At 35.2% G+C, this 18,305-nt stretch overlaps 2 protein-coding genes across 8 annotated transcripts in view; one reads left to right on the top strand and one right to left on the bottom strand.

The window, feature by feature from the left end:
- The window catches only part of LOC111434139 (obg-like ATPase 1), a 13,218-nt gene extending 2,957 nt beyond the window's left edge, over positions 1-10,261 (bottom strand). Inside the window, exons 1-9 of the mRNA XM_023071458.1 lie at positions 10,042-10,261; positions 9,361-9,528; positions 7,311-7,434; positions 6,944-7,035; positions 6,227-6,325; positions 5,926-6,039; positions 3,497-3,561; positions 1,757-1,876; positions 992-1,067 (exon numbers count right to left, since the gene is read on the bottom strand). Of these exons, the coding sequence (XP_022927226.1) occupies positions 992-1,067; positions 1,757-1,876; positions 3,497-3,561; positions 5,926-6,039; positions 6,227-6,325; positions 6,944-7,035; positions 7,311-7,434; positions 9,361-9,528; positions 10,042-10,128 (945 nt within the window). The 5' untranslated portion in view covers positions 10,129-10,261. The remainder of the gene's footprint in view (positions 1-991; positions 1,068-1,756; positions 1,877-3,496; positions 3,562-5,925; positions 6,040-6,226; positions 6,326-6,943; positions 7,036-7,310; positions 7,435-9,360; positions 9,529-10,041) is intronic.
- A 1,530-nt stretch (positions 10,262-11,791) lies between these two features.
- LOC111434140 (GDP-L-galactose phosphorylase 1-like) lies at positions 11,792-17,182 on the top strand. 7 transcript variants are annotated; one of them, XM_023071462.1, is made up of 9 exons: positions 11,792-12,026; positions 12,134-12,224; positions 12,503-12,932; positions 13,745-13,866; positions 13,948-14,007; positions 14,144-14,374; positions 14,783-14,968; positions 15,489-15,740; positions 16,762-17,182. In XM_023071462.1, the coding sequence occupies exons 3-9, from the start codon at positions 12,842-12,844 to the stop codon at positions 16,960-16,962; spliced, it is 1,143 nt and encodes a 380-aa protein (XP_022927230.1). In that variant the 5' UTR covers positions 11,792-12,026; positions 12,134-12,224; positions 12,503-12,841; the 3' UTR covers positions 16,963-17,182. The 7 variants fall into 7 exon arrangements, with proteins under 7 accessions (XP_022927230.1, XP_022927232.1, XP_022927228.1 ...); XM_023071464.1 differs by having other exon boundaries at positions 12,134-12,188; XM_023071460.1 differs by having other exon boundaries at positions 11,792-11,990; positions 12,367-12,932.
- Positions 17,183-18,305: the final 1,123 nt, after the last annotated feature.

Below are 18,305 nucleotides of genomic sequence, written 5' to 3' on the forward strand. Positions count from 1 at the left end.
CCTAAAAAAAAAAAAAAAAAAAAAAGGTCTCCAATCTAAAATAATAGACCAGGAGGATAACTACAGAATTTTTTTGAAGTAGATAAGAGAGGCACTAAACTTGGCAAGGGACCACACCTCTTCCAATGACCTCTCAACCCCTCTAAAAATTCACTCATTTCTCTCTAGCGGCTGCATAAAATAGATAGAAAGAAAAAAACAGCCAGCCAAAGGATACAACCCTAATTTCATTAGGCAGATAGAGTAAGACCTCCTCCACCATTAGATGACAATCATATTATCAATCATGCACACACCAAATGTCCCGAAAAGAAGTCTTAGTCGAGAGTGCCAACTTGCATCTCAATCCTCAGGTGCCTCCCTGCAAAGAATACACTACTACAGCCAAAGCAAGCAAAAAGAAGATGTGTTTTAAACGTGGTGGTCCATAGGATTAACAGTCCCATGTAAAGCCAGACAAGCAAAGAGACTTATATCTTCCATAACAAGAAAAATATAGGGTTTCTATGTGTTTCTATGGGCACCCAAGAGGAGGAGGTAAGAACGACAAGAAAATTCATTAGAGAAATTGGGCGTCCAAAACGAATATCTCCACTACCCAAGCAAAGATGCACCTCTACCAAAACTTCCCTATCTGATAGGGGGTAGTGAAAATCAAAGTTAAAAAATAAGAAATGATTAAAGATACAGATGTAGACCTAATGAGGGAAGCTTACAGAAGTATGAATTTAATCCTGTACAAGATCAGAAATAAATAATTTCCATAATTTGGATAACTAAAATACTATCATCTTCAGCAGAGAGAAGGCAGGCTTCTTTAGCGTTTACTCCCATGGCTCTAATATCATCCTAACTACCAATCCTCAGAAAACAATTTGACAGACATCAAAGGCAAGAAACGGTAAAAGTATACGTGATATTAGAACAACTATTGATATGTAAAAGAATAAAGTGCATATATACATGCAAATAATTATGATACGCATTTTACCTCATCAGGACCAGCAGTGAAGAAGTATATGAGATTGATCGCCGAGAAACCAGTCTTTATGATCTTTGGAAGGCCACTGTAACAAAGTTAACCATTTTATGTATCAAATTATTACTATATATTGTGAAGCTTCAAAATTGTTGTGAAAGTAACACTGTTTAGTCATATGGTTGGGTTGGCTTTTCTTTCTCCTTCCTCAATTACATTCTTGTTGGCATGGATCTTCACATTACTTGCCAACATAATATGGATGTGGAAAAGCAATTGAACTAGAGTAGATAGGTTTGTTTGAAAATAAACATTCACTGCAGCATGAACTAAAACCAGTAGTACTTTTCCATGCATGCCAATCAAGTACACGATTGAATATATTTGTGTACTTCATCCATCAAACAAGATATCTATGTTTTTATGCTTTTATTAGGGAATCAGCTATATCTTGTAATTTAAAGGCCATATCTACGCTAGCCTACAACTTGGAGGTTTTTTTTTTTTTTCTAGAAACAAGAAAGTTGACAGCTCTTCTTGTTCCTTGAGAAAGGAAAAAAAAAAAACAAGGCATTTGGGACCGAGTATTATTATTTGTAATTCAATAATTCATTACATAACATTTAATAATTATTGAATATACATTTATAAAATATTAAGATCAATGCCACGCTTGTAACTATAGAATTAAATTATTTTATTTCTTGCAACTCCTTTCTCTTTTATTTTAAACCCCTCAAGTCCTTGGTACTACAAAAGCCAAGACTGGAAACTCACCTTTGAACCTTGTTCTCTTCACAATACTTTTCTAATTCATCTGGGGACGACATATCCGCAAGATTTCTTTCTAACACACCACTGAAAGGAATAATTGTTTCACCACCGTGTTCCTGCACCCTGTTATTAGGAAAGGATTGCTTGATTATTTGTAACAAGCAAATTCTAGTTGAACTTGAAGAGCGTTAAAATTTAATTGCAAATAGCTTCATCATGGGAGAAGAGGGGAGAAGCAATCAAATGTACATGAACATAAACCAAGATTGATTTCGTATACAATCCAATCCATAAATAGCACATGTTCTGTTTTTTTTTTTAATAAATAAATAGAAAATGTATTGAATGATGGATAGTTAATTCAAAAAAGTAAATCTTTAAATAGAAAGGGAAAAAGAACTTCTAGTTATAGAATACAAAAAAAAATGATAAGCATAATATTGAGCAAGTGAACATAAGACACAGCACGTATAAAACTGTTTTATTGGAAGGAGAAATAAAACGATAAAACGATAATCATATAATATAGACGGAAAACTGATTGGATAAGAAATCCCGCTGATAGAATAGCAAGCTTGAAACTGCACAATCAAAAAAATAACATTGAGCATGTTAAAACTAGACCTAGAACAATATTTTTCTAATTTTGTTGCCAATTATCAGGAAATATCTTGTGCGCACAATGTGCAAATTAACACAGAAAATCAAGCAAATTCCCCCCCATAAATTAAAGGGAAAATCTTGTTTTTGGATTATAAAGTTTGGGTATAGGTCTGTCTATTTAGTCCCTAGATTTCAAAATCTTACCCTTTCATCCATGAAGTTTAGGATGATGATCGTAACAATGATTTCCATTCATGCCTCGAAGCGAGAGAGAGAACTAAAAGAGACGGAAAATGGTGCAGAACAAAAGGATATGTGAAGGCGACGTCATGGGTTTCACCATTATTGAACATTGCTCGCTGGAGATGAGAGAGCTAAAGGGGAGGGGGAGAGGGAAAGTGGGGAGGAGCGAGAGTGAAAGAGAGTTTTTTCCATTCATGCCTCGAAGCGAGAGAGAGAGGAGGGCTGGAAGAGAGGGAAGATGGTGCAGGACAAAAGGGTATGTGAAGGCGACGTCATAGGTTTCATCATTATTGAACATGCTCGATGGAGATGAGAGAGTTAGAGGGGAGGGGGCGATGGAGGGGGAGTGGGGAAGTGGGGAGGAGCGAGAGTGAAAGAGAGAGTTGTTTTCATTCATGCCTCGAAGCAAGAGAGAACTAGAAGAGAGAGAAAATGGTGCAGGACAAAAGGATATGTGAAGGCGACGTCATGGGTTTCACCCATCATTGAAAGTTGCTCGAGGAAGATGAGAGAACTAAAGGGGAGGGGGCAATGGAGGTGGGAGAAGGGAAGTGGGGAGGAGCGAGAGTGAAAGAGAGTTTTTTCTTTTCGTTCTTTTAAATAGTCAAGCCACTTATTTTATTATAAAATATGTCATGTCACTCTTTTGTTAAGTTGACTATCACTCAAATGACTAAAATAAACTATTTCCTAAACCTTAGGGATGAAAGTTTAAGCTTTCAAAACTGAAGTTCCTAAATAGACCTGTTACTCAAATCTCGAGAACCAAAAAGATAATTTTTTCTACGATAAGTTTATGTAACAGTCCAAATATTTTCATGCACAAAAACAAAGACACACAACGAGGCTGATAGTAGGAAATGAGAAAGGATATAAAGCGAAATATAGATTACGAACCAGGCATGAATCTTGGGGAGAAATTTGTTCTTTTTTCTTTGGTAATCTCTCTCTGTCATGTTAACCTATAAAATGTAAATATGAGCACAATAGAAATATCATTCAGGTCAAATAAAAAAAAATTAGGAGAAATTATAGAAGTAGAAAACAGATCGAGCACGAGTTTATCAATAAGTTATGCTGTGGACAACTACTGAATATTCAATCAGAAGAAAACAATTATTTTCACAGGTCCTTAATTGACTTCAAACGTAAAAAATCGAGCAACTATCTAATTGCATTGTAGTAGTGATCTCATCCAATATTTGGTTTAGAAGGTTCAACCTCGTGACAACAATAAAATTTGATCTGGCAGAGAAGACTTTATGTCTTGTATCATGCAGTTGGGTTTGAAGGGATAGGTTTTATTTTATGGAATTTCTATGATCTGCTCATCAATTTCATAGTCTATTTGGGTTGTCTGATCCATCCACGTCTTAAAGTATCTGTTCCTCTTTAAAGAAATATTGCAGTATCTTAGAAACAACTTCAAAGCCAATCTAAGAAATCTAATCTCAAAAAAAGGTGGACAACCGAATAAATAATTGATAGAAGGCATTGTCATCTACCAGCCATTGATAATAATAATATGGCTTTTAATTCCCCAAAACAAAATAATAATGATATAAAGAAAACAGAGAGAAATATTTGGTAAAAATAAGGTGACTTAGCTAAATCTATTGGCTCGTAAGGATTTGATAAATAAGTGGAGATGCATGATATCTACCGGCCATTGCCACTTGAAGGAAGTGGATGATCAAGTCCAAGCGTATCAACCAGCCATTGATAATACTAGAGTAAGCATTTGATACACGCGATCATCCCCTCCTCTAACAAGCAACGAAAACTTCGGCCTCAAGCATTCTACCAAAATCAAATTTATCCTAGAATTCTTAAGATCCAATTAAAATCACTCCTTTTCTTCTCGTGCATTTCCAATCATCCACCATGTCATTAGTTACAAATATAGAATCAATAATTTGTCTATTAGCAATTGATTGAACAAAACAGACAGTAAAAGGCTTGATCAAAAAAGAGACAGTAGGAGGAAGAATCACCCCTGTATAGCTGCTAATCCTTCAGCAAAGACATTGTAAATGCCAATCATTAGGTTATGAATGTGAAATCTGAGACTTCAGAAGAATTAGACCACTTGGGAATCAAGTCAGTCTTACTAGCTTTAGTATGTCAAACCCAGTCTGAAAAAGATTCATGAAACATCTCTAGAAAATCAAACTTGAAAGTGCTTTTTTGTTTTTAAAGAACTCGGCGCTAAAGTTGTGTGCCTTAAAGCTTTCAAGACTCCATTTGCTTGAAAAGGTCTTACAAGCTGTAAGTTCTTTTGCACAGATAGGCACCAAATCAGATTTCAAGGGACCACCCCAGATCTGGGTCCCTGAAGAAAATGGTGGCAAAGAAATCAATAAACTCCTTGCATTACCATTCTGTCACAGAAGATTTGCTGTCTGAATGAAGCAAATCTATGAAAGGACCTTAACTCTAACCCCCTCAAGCCACTTAAACTTGCATTCTCTCCTACAAACGATTACTTACTTAGAAACCAGACTGTGAAGCTGACCTTTCAAACCACTTCTAGGCTACTTTTGTTTCTTTAAAAAAAAAAAATTAAAACCACAATTTTAATGAGAAAGATGAAGGAAAACAAATGGCATACAAAAAATATAACCCAACAAAATGAACCACACAAGACAAAACAAACTTTACAAAATAGGACTCTGATTGAAAATGTTAAGACCTAAAAGTAACTAAAAAATTCTTAGCAAACATGCAGCCAAAGAGAAGAATGAAACTTGGCTATAAGCTAAACCCACCCTAAAAAAATAGTTGATAGACCTTGGGAGGAAGCCTAAGGGCTTCGCTCTAACAACCTGCTTTATTTTACGAGGATGGAGTGATCTTGGAGGAGGCCCAAACCAAAGGCTTCCCTCTAACAACTTGGCAAGAGACCTAAAGGTTTCTTTTTTATCTTGGCTAAGTCCTCTTTCCTCCTCCACAGCATCCAGCCTTTCAATGACCCTGGAATGGCTAGTCTTTTGAGTTTGAATGTTGCCAAGAGTGATAGTTGATCAACATTTTAAAAGAAAAACAGTGATCTACTTCCACGAAACATATACTTCAAAATTTTGGATATTTACTTGAATAATAAAGACTAAAAGACATCATAAAAAAAATTAAAAAATTAAAAAAATTAAAATAAAAAAAAAAACTAAAAGACACAAAATTTGGAGAAAGCCGTCCATACTTGAATCAATACAACAGATAGAAAGAATTGAAAATGATATGTTCAAAAAGTAAACAATATATAGACAACATAGAACCAATAAATATAATATAACAGCAGAGATACTTGTTAACATGATAAGGCTTACCAAATAAACAACAGGCTTGGCCGTGAGCAACTGAAAAGTATTGAGAATCTCAACATCAGCAGCTTTCCAATCACCCAAACGAACATCTTTACCTTCCTCAAGCGATGCCTTGACCTGAAAATGTAATTATACCATCAATTTAGTTCATTGAGCATTAATATTACTGTTTTTGTTCATCAAGGTCAATTAACCTTCAATTAGTGACTTGGTTATAGTAAAGAGTACAAACATTAGACTAGAAAAGTACATAAAGAAAAAACACATCACAACAAAAACAGAATTCCAAATATGAAAACCACACCTTTAGGCAGCACTCGAGTTCAATCTTCAACTGCTTGTCATTGCTTCTCTTCATGCTCTTCTCAAGATCCTCAATTTTATTTTTCATAAATTCAATATCCTAGGTGGGACATAAATTTTTAGATGAATAAAACAATTTCAGAAGTGCTATCAGGGGTGGAAAATAATGACAATAACAAGTAAAAATGAGTGGAAGAGGCTTTTTTTCCACTAAAATGTCCCAAGCCATAAAGCACCTAAGATACCCTGCAAGGTTTACATGTCCAAAATTAAAGAAAGTAAGCTGAATCTCTCCCCTTTCCCTCCTCTAAAAAAAAAAAAAAATATATATATATATATAGACATATTGCAAACATTACAAGAAACAGTTCAACTTTATCGTTTAGTGAAATATCAGGCACTGTAACTTTGTATAACTGGATTTAGAGGAGACAAAGTAATTCAAGTATCTTCCAGTTAATGTTAGAGCACACCGATCATATAGATCCGTGGAAAATGCAACGTCAGCCATGCTACTAGGTGATCATATAATAGAAGCAGGACCAAAGATTTAGTTTTACTTTTTAAAAGATCTCATTCTTGAGAGTGCAAAACATTTACTATTCTCAATTTGACAGTAAATTGGAAAATTTTGATTATTCAAAATCTTCAACCAGTAAAAGTTACAATCCAACATTGAAATTTAAAAGAGAACCAGAATTGCAAAAATAAGGCAAACCTTCAAACGTAGCTCTTCACTGATAACCTCTAAATCCCTAACAGGATCCACGGTATCGTCAACATGAATAATATCTGCATCCTCAAATGCACCTAGGGAAAGAGAAAGAGAGGGGGGAGAAGAAGAAGAAGAAGATATAAAATACAGAACATAAGAAAAAGCTTATGGTGCATGAAAATCAAACCAATCCATGGGCCAACATGTGTACTCACAAAAAAAAAAAAAATTCATTGTTACCAAAAGAAAAAAATCGTTAAAGGGAAGAGAGATACGTCATCTAGAATGTTAAACCAATCATCAATGTAATCAGTTGAAAGCAAGCAACAAAACTTCAAATTAGAGGGCACGGTTGATGTGGACATCTTACGTAAAACATGGAAAATGCCGTCAACAGCACGGATGTGCGATAAGAAACTGTTGCCCAACCCTTGTCCTTCATGAGCTCCTCGAACCAGTCCAGCAATGTCATGGATTTCTAGAAATGCCGAAACCTGTACATTAAGATTACTTCAGAATGATGCAACACAAAACTCAAAATTGAAATTTATATTGCCAAAAGTATGATAGAACTACTTTAAAATAAATTAGTATTTTGTTTGTATGATAAATGCTAATAAGCAAGTTTTTCAGATCCCTTTCAAACTGCTGGAACAGAGGGTTGAGAAATCCCAATCTCAGCAAGAAACCCACAAAACTACCTCCAACATTGACTAGGGGTTTTGAAAAGTGCGACTTATTTTGAGCCCTTTTAAAAACCTCAAAGAAACCTTCTCTGGCTTCATCAAGCTTCGAAAGAATCCCAAATTCATAAATCCAAATGAATGCCACTAACTTCAGTCCAACCACCATAATGGGGATAGACATGGTTTCTTCATGAAGAGTAGCATCTCATTTTTCATAAGAAAATCAAATCATTAACAGTAACCCAATTTTGGTTCACGAAGAGTAACTGTGACTGAGATCACCCACAAGAAGGCTTCATCCAACTTTTTATGTGAAAAAAATTGACTTTCATTGAGGAAAAAAAATGAAAGAATTCACGGGCATACAAAAAAGGAAAAACCCACAAAACGGAGCCAAATTACAAGAAAGGGCTTGAGCCAAGAGAAATAAGATCAAGCGAATAATCACTAAAGAGCCTAGAAACAAATTTCCAAAGAGAAACAAAGAATACATCAAGAGACCAAACATCGTCATAAGAACTCTGACGCTCTCTACACATTCTATTGTTTTTCCACATGAAATGATCTAGTTCCTATGCCACTCTCTTGCATAGATACAACAAAGCAACCCAAGCACTAAAGATCTTCTAGTCGATATCTGATCAAGGTGTAAACTCTTCCATGCAACACCAGACACATGAAGAACTCCAACCTCTTGGGAATTTTCACCTTCCAAACTGAGGAGAAAATAGAACCACCCATCGATGAAAAGTTGGTTAAGCACTAGAAGAAAGAGCTACAATAAAAACTTGTGGAATGACAAGGACTCCAACAGCGGGAATCCCCCCTCCTGGGCCGAAAACAAAACGGGGAGAAGGAGGATAAGAGAGCCAAGACATCTTATGTTTCCCTATCATAATTTAACATGGTCGAACAAACTAAACAAGGCAGGCAAGTTGGTAACGGAAGGGGTGGAAGTTCTAGGTTTCTATGGAAGTTATTCATCATGCTTAGGAAACTTATCCAACCCCCTTTCTACACCTTCAAAACCCCATATTGCAACATTTTCTTCCCTGTCCATTGACTTTATAGATTCAATAATGAGTCCCATGTATTTTTCATGTCTTTTCCACCGAAAAGATGTAATTACTGAACGGACTTCTTTGAGATGAAAGTGGATGGGGCAAATCATTTGATGCACCTTAATATCATCAACCGTCAAACACTTTTGCCTTCCTCTAGGGCTACTAGCAAACCTCTTACCATGCTATAGCAAGTCTTCCTGTGCATGGGGTTTGTACTTTAGCACTTACGTTTCATGTTCCATAAATTTTTGTCAAAACTTTGACACCACAATAAAATCTTATAAAGTGAAAATCCTAATTATAACCATCATAGAAGAATATTTTTTTCACAAAAAAAAAAGTTGAAAAAAAATAATGAAGTCGATGGGACAGTGCATTAAGTGACAAACTTATATCACAACGTTATTAATGGTGTTGTACATTTAATTTACTGCTTTGGAGTTCAACATGCATATGGAAAGATAGTATTGAACTGAACATTACTAGCACTTGGATTTCTATACACTTTCAGTTCTACTAGAAATAACCAAATAAAAAATAACTTTCCATCTCCGACTTAAAATGGAACAATTAAACAGTTTTAACAGCCGACACAACAACAAAAAATATCTAAGGAAATGTTGAGCTATACAAGTGCCTTTGAATAATAGCTGTAAAACAGTGAGCAGACCTCGCTTTTCGGTTTGTATAAGTTGCAAAGCCATTCAAACCGCTCATCAGGCACATTTACTCTGGCTTCATTAGGTTCAATGGTGCAAAATGGGAAATTTTCAGCAGGTATGGACAGCTTTGTGAGTGTGTTGAAAAGAGTAGATTTGCCAACATTAGGCAATCCAACCTGAAATCTCAAACAAACGCCAGTCACTGAATTGTACAGATGAATAACCAACACTTGACAACATTGCTATGCCTTCAGAAAATAATGTACAGAGTATCAAAAGCCAGGTCCATCCACAATTTTAAGCGCAGAAGTGGAAAATGATGTCAGTTTACAGAACTTCCAAACAAACGCTAAACCAATCAAAACCAAAGTTAATCAATAAATAAAGTCTATAAAGAATAAAAAAGATAATCAACTTCGTAAACTAAAAAAAAAAAAAACTATAAATCAGAAGCGTAATCTTGTAACAGAACAGCAAAATCATAATTAGCACTCGCATCCTGGATTACAGAACCATAGATTCCAACGAGACAATAAACAATGAAATGAAAAACAAAACCCGTAGCTCATTGTTTAAAATTCCGGATAAATGAACAATCCAATGAAATTTCATCCTTGTCAATTCCAAGCAACCAATCAATGCATAACTGGGAATCCACGAGGAAATAAACGCTCGAAGTAAGAACCTACAATTCCAATCTTGAGATGGGAAGAAAAACGGCCAAGAATAGGTCGTTCAGCTGGAGCTTCCTTGGATTTCGAAGCTTTCGGAGGCATTGCTGATACTGAGACGAAAGCAAATGGTCGTATCGGCTAGCTGAGATTTGGTGCCGAATTCAGAAGGCGCAGTGAGCGGCCGAGAGGGAGGCCTTCAATGTCGATTATGGCAATAATGCCTAAAGCCCAACCCAGCCGTTTAATAAACCCTAGCGAACTCACTCAGCGTTGGCTCAACGCAGCCCCCACTATACAACGTAATTTCAGTAAAACAGGATTTTTTTTTTTTTTCTTTTAAACGAACCAAAAAATAAAAAATCTAAAAATTTTAAAATTAACCATTAGGAATATAATAATTCATTTCGTTACCAAAAAAAAAATTAAATCTTATTAAAATTAAATATTTATTTATAATAGTTTAAATATTACTATGTATTTTTAAAAATATTCAATTTCGTCCCGTTTAATTCCTTTATTTTCAAAATACTCCTTTGCTCCATGTACTTTAAAAAATTGACCATTCTATCCTATAATTTCACTTTTAGCTTGTTTTTCTATATTTTATATTAACTTTTTTTTTTTTTTATCAGGGCTAAAATTGACTTTTTTTTTTTTTTTTATTTGCGTCAAATTTAACATTTTCAAATTACATCAATGGCTTTCGGAAGAAATAAAAGTCAATATTTTTTAAATTTGTTGTGAGTTGACGAGTGTGGTTAAGAATGTGAAGATATGTATAAACACGAGTGAGTGGGCATTTAGCTAAGGTGAGTTTGTATCGAGTGAGATGAATTGTTCGGGATGCGGGCTAAAGCAAGTTTGTATATTGATGTGTATGTATTACCCAAAAAATTATATTGAAAATCGTCTTTCTACCATTCACTTGTTAACCGAACAAATACGTGGGTCACAGGGACGAATAGACAGACACGTGGAAAGAGACAATATTAAATATATGTTGATTAACCCTAAACTCGAGACTACATTCAACCTTTTGTAATATAATCGCTATCACACTTACGCTACATAACACCTTTTAATAGAACTCAATGATAGTTACTTGACATTCAAGCACAACAACTTCGATAGAGTTCAACGAAAACTCTCGATCCGATTATGAATGGTCGCCGCTACACCTCGACACTCTCCACATCACTTTGGTGTTGTCCTCACGAGCAACACACTTCGCTTCAATGTTCTTGGTTCCATAAATTTTATAGATGACAATTTTACCCCTACTGCAACGGAAACTAATCATATTGATAAATTTTGAGGTTCTAATCACACTACAAGTGTTAATCATGGTCAACAAACTAACGAAAAACCATACAACCATAAGAAAACTGATTGTAAATCACATGCTTGCCTCGAGGAACGAGCAAGCTATGCATGCTCGTCCCCCCAAATGAAAGAGATAATCACGTACTTCCACTTTAGCTAAGTGATAGCACCTAAAGTCTTATAAATTGTTACTGAATAAGATGCCTTTTTGGAGATGGAGTGCCTCGTTTATCGAAGTTGGTTGGCAAGTTATAGACTCGATCTTTGACTTTCCACTTTAATGTCTCTATTCGCATAGACGATTTCATAAATTCATTCAAATGTTTGACAATTGGGTTTCACGACAACCATTGAAAACTATTTGGAAATGGGGAAAAAAAAATACATATTATATATATATATACACACACATATATATACAAAGGTTTTATCATTTACTAAGATGAAAAGCTTGTACCAAAGAGATGGCCATTCATTTTCCATTCCCATCCTTGCATGATCCAGACCGCTCATAAGAGGGTAGAACTCATTGTGATAATTTGGGTGTTTTGTACAGAGAACACGCGTCGATGGTTAATTCATCCATTACTGTGCACAGTGGAGATTGAGAGCGAGCGAGCAGGAATCGCGGAAGGAACACGGTAGGTTCTCTCAATTTCAAAAGCATTTCCTTTGCGGTAACGATTAATCCTTAATTTGTTAACTGCGTGGATATTAGAATTTGCCATCTTCGTTAGCAATCAGGATGTTCGTCAATTTGTAACTTTGATCTTAAACCATGCAGGTGTTTCTTTCCTGATTTGAGAACCGATTGGACGGCTTTGTGGATCAGTTGCCTGGTAAAGGCTTCCTTATCTTTCTTTTATCCGAAAGGGGTAATTTAGCTTTTCTAATTTGGATTCTATTGTCATATATTTACATTTTCTTCGACAAGCATCGATGTTTTTAGAAGATAGTAGACACGTTTAATGAATTCAAAGCCCTTTTTGAAATATCTATGATGATTTGTTGCATCAGAAAGAAACGTATGTTAGTTGAAATTGTTGATCCTTAGATCACTGTCATTTTGTCCTTGCTCTGGCGAAGTCAAGAGAATTCAAGACATATACAATTTGCTCACTATATTTTCTTTCAAATCTGAATCCTCCTTCAGAGTTACTCCAAGACTTTTAAAGGGCTGGTCCTCTGAGGGGCTGGCTTTCACTGCTCAATCACGGCTTTAAGGCAAGAGTCTTGTGTCAAAATTAGAAGGAACAAAGAATACATGCAAGCTTTCCCTAAGTTCTTGATTGCATCCCCTTCATTTCACGGTGGGCGTGGTGCCCTGCCTTCAGCTGGTGGGCACCCAGCGGATCTTACCTTCCTTGCTGGTGGTGGTTACTAAGACAAGCCTTCGACTGAGCGGCATTCCTTGTCACTGGATTGTCCCGAGAAGTTAATATACTGTATACAGTTTGGTAGTTTGAAATCACCATTAAACATCACTCTAAGAATGGTTCAAGCGAAGCAGATCGAGGATGAGAATTTGTGCTCAAAATATACGGAAAATGAGCTTTTAAAAACTCAGAAGTCATGCATCAACGGTTAGTGTTTTTTAATTATACTATCTTTTCTGGTAGTTCTTCTTATCATCCTAGCTGTGTGGTTAGAATAATTCGTATCCTCCCTCTTGTGAAAACTATTACTGTTCACTTTCATTTCACATTGTTAGTTACAGAAAAGTTCTCATTTTTGCTGAAATTAAGAACGAGGGTAATTTTTAAAACTCGTTGGGTAGGGAGCCTTATCTTAGTGTGTGGAAGCCCACCATATTCTCCACCTCCCTATCTCCCTTTTCCCATCATATAAAATTATCTCTTTCCAGATTCCCCAAACGGTTGCAGAAACTTAAGTTTGGATGGGCAACCTTAGCTTTACAACTCGAGCTTAATCAACGTTGTTAGAAAAAAAAAAAAAAGAAAAAAAAAAAAAAAAAAAAAAAAAAAAAATCCCCAGTAGTTATAGAGACACTCTCTATATGTTGTTTAGAGGATATGGGCTGTCTTTTACCATTATTTGTAATGGCTGCTCTGATTAGGTGGTGGTTGTATTTTTTAGATTAATTTGTAGTAATTACTCGGAAAACTGCATGGCTGAATGTACATCACCTGTTCTGATGTTATATCAATTGTAGACACTACCTATGGAGAGTTCTCGTCCTTAGATTTTCAGGGATGATCTCTTGCTAAGTGTTAGTGCTCTAACTTGACTGCCTGTTTAGTGTAGTTAACTGTCATCCTTGACTGATAACCAAGATTTCTACCTTCAACTTTGTTGACATTATTTTTTTCGATTTGTTTATGAACATAATCTTATGCTCATGTGAAGCCTATTGATAATAAAAAATAACTTTCAGGTATTAGATTACCTCTTTATCAATTTGGTAGAAATTCTCCTTTAGATGACATTTCCTTCAAAGCACCTTCAGACGTTCCTCTGGAAGAACAAACCATATTGGAGTCTATACTTCTTGCCAAGGTATGCTACTATGCTTTAAGTATACTTTTTATTTCTTGGTGTTCTGGACGTCTGTGTAACAGCGGTCCTTCCACATTGCAGTGGGAAGAGAAATTGTCTGAAGGCCATTTTAGATATGATGTGACTCTATCTGAAATTAAGGTCGTGTATACTGCATTTTCTATTATTGAAACCTCATTTGACTCATTGCTGGAATCAACCTACTGTCTTCTAGCCCTCCAAAATATGGAGAAGAGGAAAGGCTGCTGAGACCTGTGGGTTTTAATATTTTTTGCAGGCAATCGTGGGCCAGAAAAAGTTCCTTGCTCAGCTGAATGGGAGCTGGACCAACCCTTCTCTGTCACAATATGAAGAGATAAGGAAATGCGATCACGGAAGTCTATTTCAAACTAATTGGTTGAAGTGCCCAGAGGAATTGCTCTTTTGTATTTCACGTGGTGAAAATAATGAATCCAAGCTTATTTCTGCTTCTCTAGTGCCCACTAGTTCCATCCTGGTTATGATCAACGTATGACTCAAAATTGGACTTTCATTGGCCTTTTTTTTTAGGAAAAAAAAAAAAGAAGCTATCCCTGGATTATTGTTTGTTAAATCTAAAGTTTTTATGCTTGCAGCATTGACTTTGTGATGATGGTAAACCATATTAAGAACCCCCTTTTTTCTTTTTACTCATTCCCCTTTCTCTAAAAAAGTATTGAATTAAGTGAAGTTCATCAATTGTAGAAAGCAATTAATGAGTCGGCATCCCTTTCTGGTGCAATATTACTGTCATTTCCTTTATAAATTATCCCTTGATCATCTGCAAACTGCAGGGTGCTTGATATTATTTTAATGTTTACCTGACCAGTTGTTTTCTTGTGCTGATATGGTTTCTTCAAGATATGCATAAGTTTGATTCTCTCTCTCATTTTCCCAGGCAACTCCTGTGGAGTATGGTCATGTTATCTTGTTGCCCTGTGCTGTCAACGGTCCACTTCAATTCCTAGATGACAGGTCTTTGGAATTGGAAATGCTTTTGAGGCTTGCTGTTGAAATTAATAATTTTGCCCTCTGCTTATTCTATGAATGTTCTACTCCCAGGACTGCTTGTCCATATTTTCAGGTGAGAAGCCGCAGATTTATGGCTGTTGCGATTATGTTTGAATTTTTTTTTTTTGTAAGAGTTATTATGTTTGATAAGATTGTCAAGGTTTTTTAATAGCCAAAGTGCTCTATAACGCTGAGTCCCATGATCAAAGATTTAGAAACCGTTATATACGCTGAGTCCCGTGATCAAAGATTTAGAAACCGTTATATGCTCCGAGTCCCATGATCAAAGATTTAGAAATTTTACCATCACTTGCATTTTACAGAGAGTCTAAAAATGGAAGTGCATTAACTACAGGGCAAGCGCCATAAATGCCTAAGTGGATAACCAGCACTAAAACTGTCCTTACAGTTAGCTATTTGGTGTTTTGATGAATGGAAACTCGTTTATGTTGTCACCCCATTGATATGCAATAATTCTATATTATTCCATGCATTAAAATAAGACCGTTATATGGATCTTTTTCTGTCTTTCTTGCTTTCGTCATCCAGCTTGAAATTGTTTCAAATATGTAAGTTTTCCCCCAATGTTACAGGCACTGTTCTTTTCCAGCCTTTTACCTGTGGAGGCCATGGCAGTTGATACCTTCTTTAGTGATAGCTTGGGGGGAATTTATGTTTCTACTATCACAGATTACCCTGTTAAGGCCCTCTTATTCGAGAGCAGCTGCAACTTGAAGAAAATGGGGCAGGTTATTGCAGAGATATGTTCTCATTTACAGGAGAAATGCGTCCTGTATAATTTGCTGATTCGTGATTGTGGCAAGAAGATTTTCTTATTTCTTCAGGTAAAATGTTTCCTTGTGCTTCGCATGCTTAGTATAGAATTGTTTTCATTAAACTAAAATTTGTTAGACGTTGTTGCAAGAAAACATAGTTTTCTTAAGGTTGACGGTAGAGCTATGCAGTACAGAATTATAGTAATAGTCATTAGTATCTATCTTGGCCCTTAAATGATAATGGAGCCAAAAATAGGTTCACATTCCTTGTGGGGATTGTGAGCAATGATCTCAGCAGCTAGTGGTTCTGTTCATTATTGGAAAATAAGCGATGAAAAAATGGAATCAGTAGGCTTTAAATGTATATACTCAATCTGAAAAATGACATGTATTTTGTCTTGGAAAACATTCTAATAACTATTTCCATTATCTTATTCTCGACTCCTTATACAAATAATAATGATCTTTTGTTATTTGTTTTTATAAGAAACCGAGCTTTCATTGAGAAATATGAAAGAACTTTTCTATGTTCAACATTTTGCTTTTCAATCTTGTACCTATGTACCCAAGATACATAAATTTGTAGTGTCTGCAAAAGGCTCGAGTTTGACTTGGCATTAATGGAAGCAAAATAAAGAATTTGCTGATTGGATCTCATTTTTTCATTTTCCCTCTATAATCATAATTCTTCATTATGATTTATATAAATTTTTGTCATCTTTCTTTACCAAAATATTCAAATCATGCTGTACATTGGACCTGAAAGCAATATTTTTCATGTTAAATTTGGCTCCAAAGTTGGTGGAAGATAGAGAGCCTCTCCTTTGCCTTTAACCAGTCAGGGTATCTCTTAGTTTCATCTGATGAACATATTGGATAAAAATACAGCATAAGTTCCATTTTGTTTAATCAACTTGGTCCTATGATTTCTGTTTTATTCTTATGTAAATTAGCATTCTTTTTAGTACATAATACTAGGATTTCTGTGCATAGTAAACTTCTATGTCTTTTGTTTATATAAATCCTTCTACAAGCTTCATTCGCCCCGGATCTAACCGATGTTATGCTATCGATTGATTGATGGATGCAGTCGCAAGGGTCGGACAGATCTTCCATTCTTTCACCTTGGGAATGTTGGGGTTACTTCTTGTTCAAATCAAGGTCTGAATTTGATCAGGCAACTGAAGATGCCCTGCTCGATCGGATCGCTGCTGCTGCTTCCTTCGACGATGCAGAATTTCAGGGCGTGAAGCAATTCTGCTGTGACGTTGCAGGTAAAGTTTCTTTCTGATTCTCTGCTATTTCATAAGCCGTTGTGGAATGCTTCTGATTCTATGTAAATTTGTGTGTATGAACTCAGCTAAATTTTCGTTTTTGTCTAATGAACTTATGAGAGATACACATGCAGAATTCTGTACTGCATAGTTCTATAAGTTACTTGGATGTAATATTAATGACATTTATATATTTGTGTACCGGTGAATAAACATATTATGATGTACAGTTTTCTATGTTTATATAATACTCATATTAAATCCTGAGGATTCTTTCAGTAATGATGTTTATTTATGAAGAATGACCAGTCTCATTTCATGTTTTTTTAGGAGTGATTTCGTACTTGTGGTTCGTTCTTTTTAGATCTTGTTTGATAACATTTAATTTTTCGAAAAAATGAGTTCTATCAAAATATGGATATGCATGAAGAATGTTGGCACGTGGAGATGAAGTACCGTATGTTCAAGTTTATGTGGTGGTGTTAACGTTAGGTCGACATTTTATGTACACATGATGGTGTTGGTTTATGCATGTATTTTTCTTTTCTTTGAGCATCGATGTGGGACTTTTCATCCAACACTTCCCCTCGAGCAAAGTACGTCTCCCCTTAATCGAGGCTCAACTTATTTTTTACTAGGCCTTCGAGGTTCACAGTACTAAGTTTAGGGAATCGAGGCTCGACTCCTTTTTTACTAGGCTTTCGAGGTTCACAATACTAAGTTTAGGACATGACTCTGATACCATGTTAGATGAACACGACTCTTCATAATGATATGATATTGTCCACTTTGAGCTTCTCTCATGGCTTGCTTTGGGTTTGCTTTGGGCTTCTCTAAAAGGCCTCATACCAATGAATTTGAGCTTCTAATAGAGATAATATTCATTGATTATAAACTTATGATCATTCTCTAAATTAACTAGAATTTTTCATCCAACAATAATAATGTCTTTAACCCCGCAACAAAAAGTTCAATAATATTACTATTTCTAATATACGGAAGGAAACTGTTTATCATCTCTCATTTTGGTTGGAATTAAAGAACACTTCAAATTTCAGCTTAAATTTAAAGAGTTTACAAACATATTTTAATTTGTTAAAAAAATTAATTTCCAATTAATTATGAAAAAATGTATAAAAAGATTTGAAAATTAATAAAAAACAAAAAAAAAATATATATATAAAATGATAGCCATGTGCCTAAAATTAAAATTTCCAATCACTTACTTTATTATTGGATTACTATTTTATTTTTATCAGCCCAAATTCACAAAATAAATTATACCAAAATTTAAAGAAAAAAACTCGATATAATTTTGCGTTTTTTTTTTTTTTTTTTTTTCTTAAACTTATGATTTATG

Source organism: Cucurbita moschata, unplaced genomic scaffold, assembly GCF_002738365.1.
Source record: "Cucurbita moschata cultivar Rifu unplaced genomic scaffold, Cmos_1.0 Cmo_Scf00044, whole genome shotgun sequence".
In the NCBI taxonomy this organism is placed as follows: domain Eukaryota; kingdom Viridiplantae; phylum Streptophyta; class Magnoliopsida; order Cucurbitales; family Cucurbitaceae; genus Cucurbita; species Cucurbita moschata.

What these genes read in the sequence shown, in the direction of transcription:
- LOC111434140 (XM_023071462.1), top strand. Translation starts at nt 12,842, where the DNA reads ATGGTTCAAGCGAAGCAGATCGAGGATGAGAATTTGTGCTCAAAATAT. An exon ending in CTGCTTGTCCATATTTTCAG is followed by an intron (nt 14,969 to 15,488) that starts GTGAGAAGCCGC and finishes CCAATGTTACAG; the next exon opens with GCACTGTTCTTTTCCAGCCT. An exon ending in AGATTTTCTTATTTCTTCAG is followed by an intron (nt 15,741 to 16,761) that starts GTAAAATGTTTC and finishes TGATGGATGCAG; the next exon opens with TCGCAAGGGTCGGACAGATC.